This window comes from Carassius carassius, chromosome 30 (genome assembly GCF_963082965.1).
Source record: "Carassius carassius chromosome 30, fCarCar2.1, whole genome shotgun sequence".
NCBI lineage: Eukaryota > Metazoa > Chordata > Actinopteri > Cypriniformes > Cyprinidae > Carassius > Carassius carassius.
In genome coordinates, this window is record NC_081784.1 from 2,623,415 (window position 1) to 2,640,468 (window position 17,054).

Here is a 17,054-nt window from a genome sequence, read left to right on the forward strand (position 1 = left end):
CTGCGCTTTATTGGAAAGTCAAAGAGAATGAAAAAGTTTGATGGTAAAACGTGTACAGTGAAAGTCTGATTCCCTTTTGTACTATTTAAAAATATATATTTGTAATTTAATGTATTAATATTTCATCTTTTATTTTTATTCACATTGATTTTGGCAACATTCCTGTAGCTCAGAAACTACAGTGTGATGCTAGCAACACCAAGGTCATATATTTATACAAAGCAATAGTCCTTTATTAGGTTCTGGTTTGATGTGTTTGTATTGTAAGTGCATTGTCCTTATGTTCCTGTGTTTGCTCTCAGGTACGCTGCAGGTTTGATGGATGATGCTTTGTGTCAGGGTCAGGATCTTCAAAGCAATCGTGCTCTGCAAGCTCTCGTCGCAGGACTCAAAGCCTACAGCACGTGGGAGAACGTCGCGTGTCTGCAAGACTGTCGTGAGTGTACTGGCGGCATGGTGAGTGTGTGCGCATCTTTGCACCTAAACACACTGTATATATACACACTGTTACTCATGTCCTGTTGTGTCAAATACAATCATCCCGAACTGTCAAAAAATAACGTGCATTGATGTTTTCTTTGGATAGTGCTGGCACTGACATGTTTTACATACTAATACAATTCTAACTGGGACTTTGTTGCTTCTTCTTATATATGACTTTTTTATATTAATTTTAAATCTACATGGAAACTTTACAACTTTAAAATGATCTAGTCAAGAAAAGTGAAAAGTGTCAATAAATGATCAACAACTTGAAATAAATGATGACCAGTTCTCATTAACTTATTTTATGTCTGTTTGAATAATGAATGCAAATATCAGTGGTGTAATCTTATTAATAGGCCTTTTTATTTTTGTTGAGTGTTGTGCATATGGTGTGAACAGCATGTATATGTATAAAATGCGTGAAACCACAGGGCTGATGTACGATTTTGCTTTCACACGTCTAACATTAAATATTTTTGATCTCACGCAAAACAAAATGCATGCTAACAAAATAGCTTGTGTTAAGATATCTTTTAAATAAATAAGGCTCTCACGATTGTCACACAAACAAGTATTATTATTACAATAGCTCAAGCCCCAAACTTTACTTTTTTTTTTCTTTTACCTTGCAGGCGATTATTGACCACTTGGAGTTGTAAGCAAACACCTAACAGCACTCTAGCAACTATTTAATTAATGTGCTAGAAACTGTGCTAGAAACACATTAGCACCCATATACCAGCATCCCGCCAATCATTCTAGCATCATTGCGCAGAGTTCTGCAACTTTATTCCCATCCACTTAATTAACAGGGGCAAAAATACCAACAAAATTCATTCAAATTCTGTATATGGACAAGAAAAGGCCTCTGTATGGGCCCCTTTTTAACTTGTGATATAGTCAAGCAATATCACATGAGCAAGAGTGCAATTTATCCCAAATATACAACAAGTTAATATTAAATGAATCACATTTTAGACACTGTATTGTCTGTTTTTGCTCTACTTCACCAATGTAAATTTTTCTAAACAAACTCTGAAAATCTATTTAAGTGGGCAAATATTGGAAAAATTAACTGGTCACAACAAAACGTCATTTCTATTCAGTTTTATGCTAACTGTGTGATTTTGAGTGGGTACATTGAAAGTGGTCAGATTAAGACCTAAACATGAACATTTGCTGAAAATGTACACATCCTCAGGCCATCCAAGATTTTAATGAATTTGTTTCTTCATGGCAAGAGACTGGAGTGGATTATTGTGATGTTTTTTTATCAGCTCTCATTCCGACGGCACCCATTCACTTCAGATGATCCACTGGTGATCAAGTGATGCAATGCTACATTTCTCCAAATCTGACGAAGAAACAAACTCACCTACGTGTTACATTTTCAGCAAATCTTCATTTTTAGGTAAACTATTCCTTTTAGCGATGTCCATGTACAGTATGTATGTCAAATGTATATTTTGATTTGCTTTATTTCCTTTAGCCACTTCTAAATAGAGGCTGTGGTTGATTTTCCTTCCAGGGCTTTATGATGGAAAACCGTATTCCGTCTCTGAAGTGTGACTCCGACGTCTTTGTCACATTTGAGGGCGACAACATGGTCATGCTTCAGGTATTCATAAATACTACATTAGCTAGATGACACCACACAACATGCATCAGCAAGTATTGAGGGGAAAATGCTTGGTCACAAGGGTCATGTTTATTAGCCTCTTTTTCCTTAGGGTTGTTATTTGTTTTCCTTCTTATTTTAGAGCTATTCCCTTAATATAGTCCAATAACACATTCAAATACCCACGTTCAGACAAACAAGACAGTGTAAACAGAAAACACAGAGATATCTACACGCTTGGAGGGGAAACTAGACAGGCTGCAATTCTTTTTAAAATATAAACTGTGTCTCACAAACTAAATTGAATTAAGTAGATTAGCATAAAGGGGGTCATTTTGATGCAATTGCACACAATTTAATCAGCAATAATGTGTCTCTAGCATAGGGGCTGGTGAGGTAATTAGGTCAGCTTTGTGATTCATTTTGTGCTGGTACTAATTTGCACCACATCGATTCGGCATGTAAGATGACACATGCACACATAACATGCACGGAGACTCAAACACAACGTCTGCATTCACAGCTTGCCTAAAGACATGTAGTTTCTGCTGAAATTAGATTATGCCCTTCAGTACCAAAATAAAGTCATACAATTGAATCCTTGGAAACAGACCGATGGTGTTGACATTTTAACACTAGAGAGTCTAAACCATTGAGAAGGACAATATTCACTATTGCAGCTAAGCATTTTAGTTTTAATTTCCATTTGTCCCTCTGGTTTGGAATACTGGAGAGAATTTTGAATATCATGAAATATTACAGTTACAAAATATCGGTCTTAATTCTTTGATACATTTAATGGTGCAATCAGAATTTAAACTCTCAAAGAAATGCTATCTGTGCAGATTAATATTTTTAGCTTTCTTCTAAAACTTGAGCTTAGTAATTGAATTTTTGCACTACTGTAGTTTATATTAGTGTGCATATACACTGCTGTTCTAAAGTTTGGTTTTGATTAAGATTTTTATTTTATGTTTTTGAAAGATCTCTTATGCTTATCAAAGCTGCATTTATTTGATAAAAAAGTGAAATGTTATTATTTATTATTTAAAATATCACTTTTCTGTTTGAAAATATTTTAAAATGTAATTTATTCCTATAATATTAAAGCTGTATTTTCAGCATCATGTCACATGATCTTCAGAAATCATTCTAATATGCTGATTTGCTGCTCAAGAAACATTTATTAGGAATATTGAAAACAGTTGTGCTGCTTCATATTTTTCAGGATTTTTTTGATGAATAGAAAGTTCAAAAGAACAGCATTTATTTGAAATAGAAATCTTTACTGTCAATTTAAATGTATCCTTGATGAATAAAAGCGGTTCTTTCACATTTTTCTTTCTTCTGAAAATTCATCATCATGAATCGCCCTCATGTGCTACAAAAATGGCAAAAAATGTTAAAAAAAACTAGTTCATATGACTCGTGCTATTGAGCAAAACTGAAGTCATTCAGGATTTACAGAATCTTCCCTTCTGCACTCAAATCAAAGTTATGTTTGTACAACCTAAATTTGATCTCAGTGAAGTTAAAGGTTGTGTCTCATGATATTCTGCTAAAAAATCACTTTGTCGTATTCTACAAGTTTTGAAACAACATTATGATTATTTAATGGATGACTGTTGATTTGAACCACTTCTTTCCACTTGCCTTTAAAAAAGCAAAAAATGTTGAAAAATGATAATGTTGTTTAGGAATTATAGTGCCTACTATGTGTTGCCAAGTTTCTGATCATCCAGTAGGTATCACTCATGTGTAAATGTGGGCATTATCCCAATCTGAAAATTTACTGAAAATGTGCTCACCCTCAGGCCATCAAAGATGTAAATTAGTTTGTTTTTAATCAGATTTGGAGAAATGTAGCATTGCATCACTTGCTCAGCAATAGATGCTCTGCAGTGAATGGGTGCCGTCAGAATGAGAGTCCAAACAGCTGATAAAACATGTAATCCACACCACTCTACTCCATCAATTAATGACTTGTGTAGAGAAAATACAAATCAAATCCATTGTTGAGGTGTTTTAACTTGAGCTGTCAGTTCTGTCCAGAATACGTAGATAAGTCAATAATCGATAATATCTTCCTCCAGTGGAAAAGTCCATCACCTGTTGTCTCTCACATAAAAATCACACACACACACACAATTGTTTAGAGCTGTTTTGGACTGTTTTCATTTTTAAATGGTGCTTGATCTGTGCAGATTTCTCTCCTGATTCAGAGATCCGGAGATCCGAACACTACAGTAGCGTTTCATAGTACATCAAACTATTTTTATGTCACAAATCAAATAAACATCTCATGATATTATCTCTTTGAATCATAGAGAACATATAACTAAATTCTCTTTAAAATGTAGCCTTCTGCCTTTGACTGTTACTTTAATATATTGTAGAGCTGCAGTTTTGCTGTTCCAAAGCATACCTCAACAAGTTTTTGGCTATATTTGTGAGGGCTCTTATTTGATTAAGTGCTTTAGGCTAACGATTAACCAATGCCGAAGGTCATATTGGGGCATGTGAAAATAGAGGGTGCTGGGATTGAGGGACCAAACATTAGCTAAAGTCACAAGAACCGTGAGAGGCTCTGCCTGCCACTTTATTTCTCTTTCTCATTCCCACTCTCAGATTGGTTTTGAGGACTTTTTGTAGGACATCACTCTAATGAAGTGTTTAAGAGATTTTAGCGTCACCTATCATGAAGGAAATTAGCATTTAGCTTCAAATTTCATACACATGACCAGCACACTGTTGACTTTCGGCTGTGCCCTGAAAGAGTGTGTCCAGTTCAGTTACATTGAGAAGATTGGTTTACAGTATGCAGTTGTACAATTGTTACGGCAGGAGTAGAGGAGGTTTGATTTTGACATATATAGGGCAGAAAGACAACGAGACTTTATAATAATGGTACTGCTCTGTTACTCAAACATTCACATAAAACATTAACAAACGTTGCAAATAACAAAATTTTATTAAATTCCTTAAATGGTACAACAGAAGTCTTGATTATAATTCTCGATGATTAACCTTCAAAAGGCTACGTTTTCATTGAATAAATATGAGCGCTGCCAGGTTGTTTTTACAACGGTCTTCAGAAAAGGATCGATGACATTTTCATTTCATCATAGTTGTAATACCAGATAAAGTATGAGCGCTGTGCTGCTTTGTGTGCAGCCATTACAGGGGAAAAAGCTATATTTCTGCTGCTCCAAAAGCCACAACTGGAAGAGGATAAATTAGTATTTTTCAATCAGCACGTCTGCATTTTTTGTTCAGATCAATGCTAAAATCAACAGATATTTTTAAACAGGAAACACGCAGTGGTAAATGTGAAACAGTGGATTGATAAGAAGCTAATGTGTCAAAACAATTAAGACCCTAAGAAATGACTTATGTTTTAAACCAATATAATAATTGATACTTTTGACTCATTCCTTTTCTTTAGTTTAAAGGCTGAAATGTGAAGTTTATCATTTTACAAAACTTAGTTTTTGTGAAAACCTGTATCTGAACTTTAAAACATGTTTTTAACAGTCATTTTATGGTTTAATATGTTACCATAGATAGTGCCCTACCCCGATCATACAGTAGTACGTTTATCTGTGCAGGTCTTAAAAAAGTTCTTAAAATCCTTAAATTTGATTTTCAAAGTCCTGCAGATACCCCGAATCAGGAAGTGTTCAATAGTTGTACAGCTCTAGCAAAAAAAGAAAAAAGAAAAGTTTTTTTTTCAGTCATGTAGTATAAGAGTAAATAATTCTGTATCTTCTACCAGAGGGGAGGATATCAGAAGAGGTGTGTGTGGAGGGTGAGTTGGATTTTGGGGGTTCTAATGGTAACTGATGGCAGGCGTATATTTTGTGCCATTTTCATAACTTGTTTCAGAATGCTTATTTTCAAAGCACCTCTCTTGTGCATCTACCGTGCCAGGATGTGATGCAATATTTTAGTACACTCATTGCACATCAATAAAAGTTCAAAAGAAGTTTCTAAGCCAATCTTAGTTTTTTTTATTTTTTATCTTCTTAGAAAATAAACACATTGATGTGCTTTTCCGATGACAGTGGAGGTGCGTGTAGTCAAAGAAAACCCCTCTGTAATATTCTCTCTCTACATCCACTCCATTTAATAAGGGACTCTTTAAAAAATCTCTTTTGGATCTCTTTTGTCTTCTTGGTGTTAAGGATGTGACTATTGTTGGAGCTCCAGGCTGTCACATTTTGTACTTTGTTCCTGTATGCATACTCATCATTGTTCATGATCAAGCCCATGATAGTTGTATCATCTACAAACACCTCAGTGTTGTGTTGTTTTGCAGGTGGTGGTACGAGAGCTGCTGACCCAGTACACCAAACTGATGGGGAACAACTTGGTGATGGGACTGATTAGAAACTGGACCAGCTCAGTGTCAGACAGCCTTAGAACAAGGTAAGATGATTTATGGATTTATAGATAGATAGATAGATAGATAGATAGATAGATAGATAGATAGATAGTTAGTAGAGGTGTGGCAATTAATCGTCTACCAATCGCTATCGGCCGATAATCTCTTTGGGAAGTTTTCATCGTCACTAAAGTTTATAATTTTCATTTCTTTTTAAGTCTTGCTAGTGTGCGCTCATGCACACTCAAAGCGCACACACATAAGGCCACCTCACATACAGCTCAGCAAATCAGGCTTGTGCTGTGTGTAAGCTGTTGTGCAGCAGTTTCCCCATTGTAAAAACTACATGATCAAAAATTTAGGTGAGAAAATTATATATTTTGGGGGAAAAAAACATGCCTAAAACATGCCCTCCCCCACCCTTAAAAAAAAAAAAAAAAGTCACCTAAAAGTGAAATTCCGCTCATTTGAATGAATGTCTGTAAAAATCCTGACTGGAACATCACTATAAATCTACATGATAAAAATATCGTTATCAGTGATCTTATCAGCAGATACTGCTTTCTGTGATCGATATTGGAAATATTTCTGTTTTAAACCATGAAGGCTGACATAAAGCAACGTGCAAACTTTGAACCTTTCAACCTTACTTATTTATACAAAGTGAAAGTTAAAAAAAAAAAAAGTACAAACTAACAGCACTTTTGGCATAAATGTTGCATATTCTCTCAGAGATGACAAGAGACGAATCTCAACATATGCTGATTATTCATTGTATAAAATAATAGACCAGTTTTAAAATTGTAAAAAAAAAAAAAAAAAAAAACGTTTAAAAAAAAATTCCAATGAGGAAATAATAGCATAAACTTTTATTGTACTCACATCGTGTTAGTTATGCGGTGAAGCACTATGAAAGTATTGTGGAGCAAATTATTATTATTAGTCATCAATAGATAGATAGACATGGATGGACGGACGGACGGACAGATAGATAAATTTGGCCATAATACTCTTTATTAGATGGATTTGTCTGTTGTCTTCTCTGTGTAAGATCAGCTTCTATTATCCAGCCTCTAAAACTCCACACAAACACTGTTCAGCCCTGAGAAACCTGTCTACCATCGCTTGTGGTTACTCTCACAATTAGGTCACCAATTCAGCAATTTTGCCTAAGAGGAAAACGTGATCGGTGTAATTGTTTTCCGGCCTGCTATTCATAACATATTAACCGAAGCCGAGATTCTCAGTCGTCCCTCATACTGTAGGCTGACTGAAGTCAGCTTTTATTTGTCTAGAGGTGATTCTGATAGTACAGTGATTTTATACAGTTTCTCTTTGTTTGACTGAGTTAATCTGTATTGCTTTTGGCTGTTTCCTTGTTTGTCTAGCTTTCTTGGCTTCAGCGTGGACAAAGTAGGAGACCTAATGTTCCTGCTGAAAGCAGTGAGCTTCAGGGAAAGGGTGTTACAGCGCAGTCTGGCAAGTCGACTCTACACTAAGGTCAGTTGTTCTCACTGAATCACTGAACACAAACAAAGTTTCCTCTCTGTGTGTTTTACTGCTGCTTATTTTAAGGCAGAGCAAGTGACGAGATCCATGCCAAGTGTGAGTAGCTGGGAAATGCTTTGATTGAATATTTATGGCCTATAGTACCTATAGGATGAAATTTCAACCGTGTAATTATAAATGTAATTACAGAAATTAATTACAGATGTAATTACATGCAGGTATTTTTTTAAATATAAGTACAATGTAAAAACGTGTATATACACAATAAGTGCATTGTACCAAATGATTAATTTAAATGCAAGTGCATAGTAGTTAAGGCCACTTAATATAAAGTGGGATCCAACAATCATTTCTCAAATATTTATTACTGTATTTCCTGATAAACTGAACATTCACTTCAATGGTGTGAGAGACTGGATGATTTCATCTGATTTCCTTTTGAACTGTCAGCAACTGAACTGCAGCTAACTGTATTTCAAATGTGGTAAATTAAGCTACAAACTCGATCACAATGCTCAGTGTTTCCATCTTACATGTGTTTTGAGTGTTTCACTAGTTAGCAGTGAACCCGTTACCTTTTCTGAATATGTTTGCAGATTTGTGTTAAATATAATCTTTGGTATGGAAAAAGATATGTAAATTTAATTCAACATCAACATCTTAATTCAGTTAATGTTCTAAAACTAGTCAGCTGAGCCAGTAGTAGTGCTGACAGTGTCGTGTTAACGTGGCTGAAGAAGCGAAAAGAGGAGGAACAAACCTTATTAAATGAGTGAGTCATTTATGGTGGAACTCGTGACGTCGATTATTCAGTTCAAGCAATTCACTAGCAAAAAAAAAAACATCAAAAGATCCATTTGAAGATAATACTGTGGCACTCAGGGAGCAGTGTGGGGTTCGGTGTCTTGCTCAAGGGTCTCACCTCAGTCGTGGTATTCATTCCCCCCACTGACAATCCCTGCAGGTACCAAGACTCGAACCTGAGGCCTTTGGGTTACAAGTCAGGCTCTCTAACCATTAGGCGAAAAGCTATAATAGCAATATCCATAACTCTGAGCACAAACAAATATAATTTTTTCAATGAGCAAAATGCAGCTGGAGGACAGGAGGTGACTTTTTTTACATATAGGAATTGCCTGCAGAGATCCAAAATTCCTATGTTTTGTGTCATTTATGGATGCTCAAATCGGTCAAACCGTGAAACCACAAGGAGCTTTTATCGTGCATGAAAATATTTTGTTCATAAGATGGGAAAAGGCAAGAAATTAACTAAAAAACGCAGGAAAAAGTAGCTAATAAACCTGCATCTGCAGTTGGGAGGAGCCGAGTTGAATAATGCTCGTGTGTGCAAATGGTTAATATAAGATCTAATAAATATTAAAATATTAATAAAGAAATATATAAATAGGTACAAGGCTGTCAACTCTCGTGTATTCGACATGAGACAGTCAGAATTCACTCAATGTTTTTTTTACACTTTATTTTAAGGTTTCTTGTTACAGTGTAATTATACATGTAAGTACTGAGTAATATTAATTAACTACATGTACTTACTATATGGTTAGAGTTAGGATTTGGGTTTGGCCCAGGGTTACTTGCATGTAATTATGCATTATTAATTGTTATTATTTTAGTTAGTACATGTAATATGTGGAACAAGGACACCTTAAAATAAAGTGTTACCCAAAAAATTTATTTTTCATTCTACCAAATTTTTCAACCTCTGTGATGCAACACGAGTTGTCAATATTTTTGTTCTGTTTTCCTGAAACTGTAAATTGTAACAAATTGTATTCAATGCTATTTACTCCCTTGAACAGGTAGAGAAAAACAAAGATGAGTTCTTCATGGCCTGGAACACTTGTTTACATCACGTGACTTCTTTGGCTATGGCACACATTCACAGAGGTGAGAGAAAGCAGACGTTTATCTACATTATTTATAGTCCATGTGTTGCACGGATGTTAGAAGATGTTCTTTTTTTTTTTTTTTTATACTTTATTTTTATTCGTTTTCCTTTTGAAAATACACAACAACAAAAACAAAACAGCCATAACAAAATACCAACACAACTAAACAAAACGGAACAATCGTTTGGTCACTCATACATTCTTACATAAAACAAAATTGGTGAAAGTGTATTATGTCATACATTGGTCAATAAACATGTCATGAAGTTGTAAACACAATCCATTTTTCCCAATACTGCAAATACTTATCCATCTGTAGGTTTAAAGCGAAAGTCATCCTCTCCATACTTTGGACACTGGTAATAATGTCCAGCCATTCAGCCTTTGTTGGGGGTTCAAATTGTAGCCACTTTCGTGTTACAGCTTTCTTGCTGGCTGCTAATAATATCTTTATAAGGTACTTGTCTTTCCTCATCAATTGAGCTGCTAAATTGCCCAGGTAAATTGTAGAAAATGAGCAGTCAATTCCATCACCGAAAATAGAATGTATTACTTGTATTACCTCCTGCCAATATGACTGAGTGGCTGGGCAGCTCCAGAATACATGAAAATGGTCTGCCAGCTGTTCCCCACATTTCCTCCAACATAGACCACTTCCCTTCTCGCGAGACTGAATAGATTTTAACTTGGGGGTAACAAAGTATCTAATAAGATTCCGCCAACAAAACTCTCTCCACATACCCGAGCTGGTAGAAGTCGCCTGTACAGAACAAATATTCAGCCAATCTTCCTCTGAAATAACTAGACCAGATTCTTTTTCCCATTTTAATCTAACCTTATTTGTTGATTGTTTCTTTATGGATTGGATGGCTAGGTATAGTTTTGAGATAAGTTTATTATTATCTTTATTTTTATACATGTCAGTAAATAGATCAATTAAATTAGTGTCATGCTTCTCCATGAATCGTATCTCTTTATTAAAATAAGTTCTAGTTTGTAAATACCTAAAAAAATCAAGTTTTCCCAAACCATATTTACCAGAAATCTCCTGAAAGCTATCTAATTCTCCCTTTGATGAGATTGAACTAAAAGAGGTGATGCCAAGCCTATACCAGAGCTGAAACCTCCCATCGGCCCTTGCTGGTTTAAAGTCGGGGTCGAAAGCTATCCATCTTAATAGTCTAGATTGTCTTTCAAGTAACGGCGATTTGCATTCTTTAAACCAGATTCTAAAAGGAACCTTAGTCCACTGATTTAAACTTTTAGAATGCTGTTCATATAAAGGTTTGCTACCCAGCACCGATTGCAATGGAACAGTCAGCTGCGAGATCTCCAAGTCCTTCCACTTTGCTGTATACTCTGGGTTACAGCAGCATGCTAAGGGTTTTAGCTGGGCTGCTTTGAAATAATCTGATAGACACGGCAGTGATCTACCCCCTTTCTCTTTCGGTAGCTGCAGTGTTTTAAATTGAATTCTTGGCCTCCTACCCCCCCATACGAATCTTGAAGTCCATTTATCCCACTCATTAAATTGTTTTAAAGGAACTTCAACTGGTAAGGATTGGAAGAGGTATAAGAGTCGGGGGAGCATGTTCATTTTTACTGAATCTATTCTGTTATGCATCTCTAGGGGCAGTTGGGACCACCTATCTATATCTGATCTAATGTTCTTACTTATAGGACCATAGTTGCTATCAAACAATTTAGAAATATCCTTTGTTATTATAATCCCCAGGTACTTAATACTTGGTGAATTCCAATTAAATTTAAATCTACCCAGTATGTCATTCTGAGGGGTGTAGTTATAACTTAAGATTTGTGTTTTTTGAACATTTAATTTATATCCCGAGTAAGTACCGAACTTTTTTAAGACAGACATCAACCTAGGAATACTAACCTCTGGTGCAGTAACAAACAACAAAACATCGTCTGCGTACAGACAAATCTTTTGTTCGAAACCTTGAACCGTAATACCTTTTATCTCCTGTTCGTCTCTAACTGATTGTGCTATGGGCTCAATGAATAAAGCGAAAAGGGCGGGGCTGAGAGGGCATCCCTGGCGGCAGCCTCTTTCCAGGTTAATACTCTGAGTGAGATGCCCGTTGATCCTTATTCTAGCCTTTGCTGATAAATACAACATTTTGATGCATCTAATAAACTCATCTTTAAAACCGAATCTACTCAATGCCAAATACAGGTACTCCCAGCGAACCGAATCAAATGCCTTCTCGGCGTCTAAACTAAGTACTACTGCTCTGATGTTTCCTTTAGTGACATGATCGAGTACATGCAGCACCCGCCTGATATTATCTTGTGTCTGTCTGTCACGTACGAATCCTGTCTGGTCTGAATCCACTAATTCTGGTATTATATCTTCCAGTCTTTTAGCTAATATCGACGCATATAATTTATAATCCACATTTAATACAGAAATTGGCCGAAATGCGCTACACTCCTTTTTGTCTTTACCCTCTTTAGGAATAACTGAAATTATTGCCTCACTCCATGTTTTTGGTGGTTCACCCCCTTTTAGTGTATAGTTAAAACAATCAAAAAGTATAGGGACTAATTGATCTTTTAAAGCCTTATACCACTCGGATGGAAAGCCATCTGTTCCCGGCGCTTTATTAACTTTTAATCTAGAAATTGCTTTCCCTATTTCTTCCTTTGTGATCTCTGCCATTAGGGCTTTATTTTGTACTTCACCTATAGAAGGTAAGTCAAGTGATTCTAAAAATAAATGCATTTCCTGTGAGCTAGTTGTATTTGGTTCCTTGTATAGATTTTTATAGTAATTTTCAAAAATATTGTGAATATCTTCTTGCTTATGACAATTGTTTTTGGTTTTGGGATCCCTAATTTCATATATAGTATTATCAGCCTGTTGCTTCCTTAACCTCCATGCCAACAGCTTCAAAGCCTTAGGGCCATTTTCATAATATCTCTGTTTAATGAATTTAGCCTTTTTCTCTAATTCTTCCTCATATAATTTATTTATTTCCTTTTTAACATTGTTTATTTGATTAAATATATGTATTTTTTTCTTCTCAACATGTTCTCTCTCTAAGAGGCTCAGATTTTCTTGTAGTTCAAGCAGCCTTCTACTTCTTTTCTTTTTTCTATACGATGTGAGAGCTATGAGTTTTCCTCTGATCACTGATTTTAAGGCGTCCCACAGGACACTAGGTGATACTTCCCCGTTATCGTTGTTATCCATATAATCCACCAGTTCTTTTTGGACGTATTCCTTACATGTACTGTCATTCAAAATGCTTGTATTAAGTCGCCACAACATATCCTTCTTTTTATTATCTAAATGCAGGGTCAAGTAGACAGCGGAGTGGTCAGAGATATCTCTGACTCCTATCTTGCAATCTATAATTCTGTGTCTGTCTGATTGAAAAATAAAAAAATAATCAATTCTTGAATAAACATCCTGACTTGCAGAGTAGAATGTGAATTGTTTGTCTGTTGGGTGGAGATCCCTCCACACATCAATCAGTCCCATCTCCATCAAAAGTTTTTTCGTTATACTAGCTCTAGAAGTTAACCTCTTTAGTGCATTAGAAGAATCGAGTTTAGGCTGTATTTGGGTGTTCCAGTCTCCTCCACATATTAAAACCCCAGAGGATTCAGAAGCAATTAACTGAAAAATTTCTTTAATACAGGAATTGTCCTGCTCAGGGGCTATGTATACATTAACTAGTGTAACTTCTTTCTGATCTAGAAATCCCTTAACTAAAACATACCGTCCCTCTTTATCAGTAAATTCAGTAACCACTTGAAATTTTACACTATTAGAGATTAGTATTGCTACCCCTCTTCTTTTCCCTTTCTTATAGGATGAGTAAAATACATTCTTAAACCCTAGTTTTTTTAATTTTTCGTGCTCTGCATTGTTGAAATGAGTCTCCTGCCAAAATATGATATGTAACTTTTCCTTTTTCATCTTTGCAATAGCCTTGCTTCTCTTAATTGGGTTGTGTAAACCATTTACGTTTAGGGTTATCACCCTATATTCCTGACACTGCATTTAAACCACAGCAAGACACTGTTTGTAAACCACATTATTGGTGACCAAACCTGAACTATATTAGAACTATATAACAAAATGAGAACATCACAAAAACAAAAAATAAACCAGCAAATCAAAAAACATAGGTAGACCTCCATTGTGAAGTATTAACACTTCGTGATGTGGGGGGAATAGTCCAGCAGCTAACCACCAGAGCCCCCCTTCAGTGCAATCTATAGTACACTCAAGGATGTACTGTGCACTTAGAAAAGTCAAAAACATAAGTACCCGTACTTGTCGGTCAACTATTCTCATTAAAGGCTAAGGTTGATTCTGAACAGTTAAATTGTATATTTAAACTCCAACAGAGCTGAGGGATCAGCAATAGATTCAATAGGGAAAATATTATGAATAAAAAATAAAAGACTTGTGGGGATGTGAAGAACAACTTAAAAGAGCATAGGAAACTTATCCTAGTCTTTACTCCCACATTGAGGGCATAAAACCTTGTCCCTTGGTGCTAATGTCATTAATGCATTAGTGTCCATAACCATACAACCGCTTGATGTTTTTTGCTCATATTATGCAGTCACTTAACGATCTGTTGTCACCCGAATCCAACGTTACCTTAATGGCTTTAACGATAGATCTATCTTGGCCGGTGAAAACTCTGTAGCTTCTCCTTGATCCAATCCTGGCGGGACTGCCGATTTGTCATGTTCGCGCTCGTTGATCGTTGCCAGACGACCTTCTGTGCTTTTTCCGCAGCCTCAGCGGTTTTCTCCCACTCAATCGGGAATCCCCTCTTCTTCAGATCCTCTGCTGCTTCCGATGCATTTCCATAAGTAACTGGCCCACTCTCAAAAAAGACTCGCAGTTTCGCTGGCGGCGGTGTTTGAAAACGTATTCCTTTTTCTCGGAGAACCCTCCTAATCTGTGTATACGCCTTCCTTTTTGCTAGCGTTTCTGCAGGATAGTCATGATCGAAGTAAATCCTCCTGTCGCTGTGGTATATCTCCTTTTTCTTCCACGCAGAATGTAGAACCATCTCTTTAATTTTAAACTGCTGGAAGTACACAATCACCGATCTGGCTTGCGCCTCTCTGGGCGGTCTGGGGCCGAGTGCTCTGTGGCATCGTTGGATACCAAGGTCAACGTCAGCAAGGGGTTCCAGCTCTTTTCTAATAAAGTTCTCTATGAACTGGAATATGTTGTTTCCCTCGGTTCCCTCCGGGATCCCGTAAATGCGAACATTGTTACGCCTTGAGCGTGCTTCCAAGTCCGTTAGCTTTAACTGCAAACTGTCCTGAGCTTGTAGTGACTGGCTCAGTGCCTCTCTAAAGTCCACGGACCACTCTTCAGTTTCGGCTATCCGAGCCTCGGCCTCACTCACTCTGTCAGTAGTGGTTTTTAGATCGGTTGCGACCTCGTTAAGCTTCTGATGGATTTCCTCTCGAATGTCCGCTAGCTCCTTTTTCAAGTCGTCTCTGATTCTATCTCGAAAGTTACTCAGTTCAGTCTTCATCTCCGTTGACATCATCTTTATATCTGTGCGGATGGCGGCGAAATTAACTTCCATATCCACCGCTGTTGATTTGGCATTTTGTCCACGTGCGCCATCACTCTCTCCTTGTTCCTCGACCATGACACCCTCCGTCGTTATTTTTTCACCCTTCTCCGCCTTCCCAAACTGCTTTCCTTTGCCTTTCCTGTACTTTTCCCCTTCCATCACTGATTATTAAAAAATTAAGTCTTACAAATATTCAAATTGGGGAATAAACTCCGACCGAGCGGGAGTGCGGGATTATGCGGCCATACGCTTCGGATTACCACCGGAAGTCCCTCGAAGATGTTCTTTTTACATCCAAATTCTCACAAAAGACATTTAAATTATAGCAAAGGGTCGCAAAAGATCACTCTGAAGGATGCTGGGATGCACAACGATACCAGAAAGTATTTGGACACTGAAGCCACACAGTAAAAGAAACAGATTAGATGTTTGAAAATCATTGCAAAAAGGGCTTAGAAATGGGCAGTTAGTTCTGAGAAAAACTGGCACAGCATTTGATTGTAAATTACACTAGCTTTCAAATTCCGTAATCGAATTGTGACTCGGGTGCTTAAATACGTTTTTGTAAAATTTGCATGCATCTTAGCATCACATTATCAGCTAATTCCAATTAAGGAAACTAAGGAATTAAGGAAGCTAGTGAATTGCCAGATGGTTTTATCAACTGCAGACAAATGAAACCTCAAATTAAATGTGTAATTACACTTAGGATGTCAAAACGACTATTCTTAATGAGCGTTTTTGTCTGAATTTCCAGTTGAAAAATCTTAAAAGTTAAATTTAAGTTACAGATTTGAGCAACAATTACTGTTTAGTGATCTCACTGTATTTATTAGTTAAATAATTCCAATAATAATTCAAATAAACATTTATAATCAATATAAAACCAATCCATTGGAATAGTCTAATTATTTCAAAATTCTAAGGATATTTTTATAATAATTAAAATTAATTTATAAGACAGCAAACAAAGAAACATTTTAAATCTTTATAATCATAAAGTCTTAATATCTTGAGCAGTGTTTTTGAAGTAAAATGTAAGGGTTTTGAAATATTTGTCCATGAAAATGTCAAAAGACTAATTTAAAGACATCTGTTGCAGGGAGGATGTCGCTGAAACTAATCCCTAAGAGCAAATTTTCCTTATTTTACAGTTAAATGTGTCCTAAACTCAACAAGCACAGTGTATTAGTAGTGCATTAGTAGTGTGAGGTCTAGAGTAAGTGTTTCATGTGCCCGTGTAGACTATAAACTCACCACATGTCTTTGATCATTAAAGACACTGTTTAACTTCCCTTTGACTTTCTGATTCACTCTTACACTCAGTAAGCAACAGAAAGGTGCAGTGCATCTCTCAGCCTCTGATGTTCTAGAGTATTTCCACATGCTCAGTGTGTGTGTGTGTGCATGGGTTTGTGTGTCAAGATATATTTTCCTCTCCTGATAGCAAATTTCCATTCTCTCACCCTCCTCCCACACACTTACACAAACACAGATCATGCGCAAATTTTCTCTTGAGATGGTGCTGATAACATTGAGATGAGGGGCTTTTATTCACACTT

General features: G+C 36.4%; 2 protein-coding genes across 2 annotated transcripts in view; one reads left to right on the forward strand and one right to left on the reverse strand.

The window, feature by feature from the left end:
* Window positions 1-17,054, reverse strand: part of lhcgr (luteinizing hormone/choriogonadotropin receptor) — a 70,831-nt gene that overhangs the window by 37,586 nt on the left and 16,191 nt on the right. The gene's annotated exons all lie outside the window — the stretch shown is intronic.
* Window positions 1-17,054, forward strand: part of acoxl (acyl-CoA oxidase-like) — a 44,608-nt gene that overhangs the window by 10,754 nt on the left and 16,800 nt on the right. Inside the window, exons 12-16 of the mRNA XM_059516977.1 lie at window positions 303-456; window positions 2,015-2,104; window positions 6,423-6,532; window positions 7,877-7,988; window positions 9,818-9,905. Of these exons, the coding sequence (XP_059372960.1) occupies window positions 303-456; window positions 2,015-2,104; window positions 6,423-6,532; window positions 7,877-7,988; window positions 9,818-9,905 (554 nt within the window). The remainder of the gene's footprint in view (window positions 1-302; window positions 457-2,014; window positions 2,105-6,422; window positions 6,533-7,876; window positions 7,989-9,817; window positions 9,906-17,054) is intronic.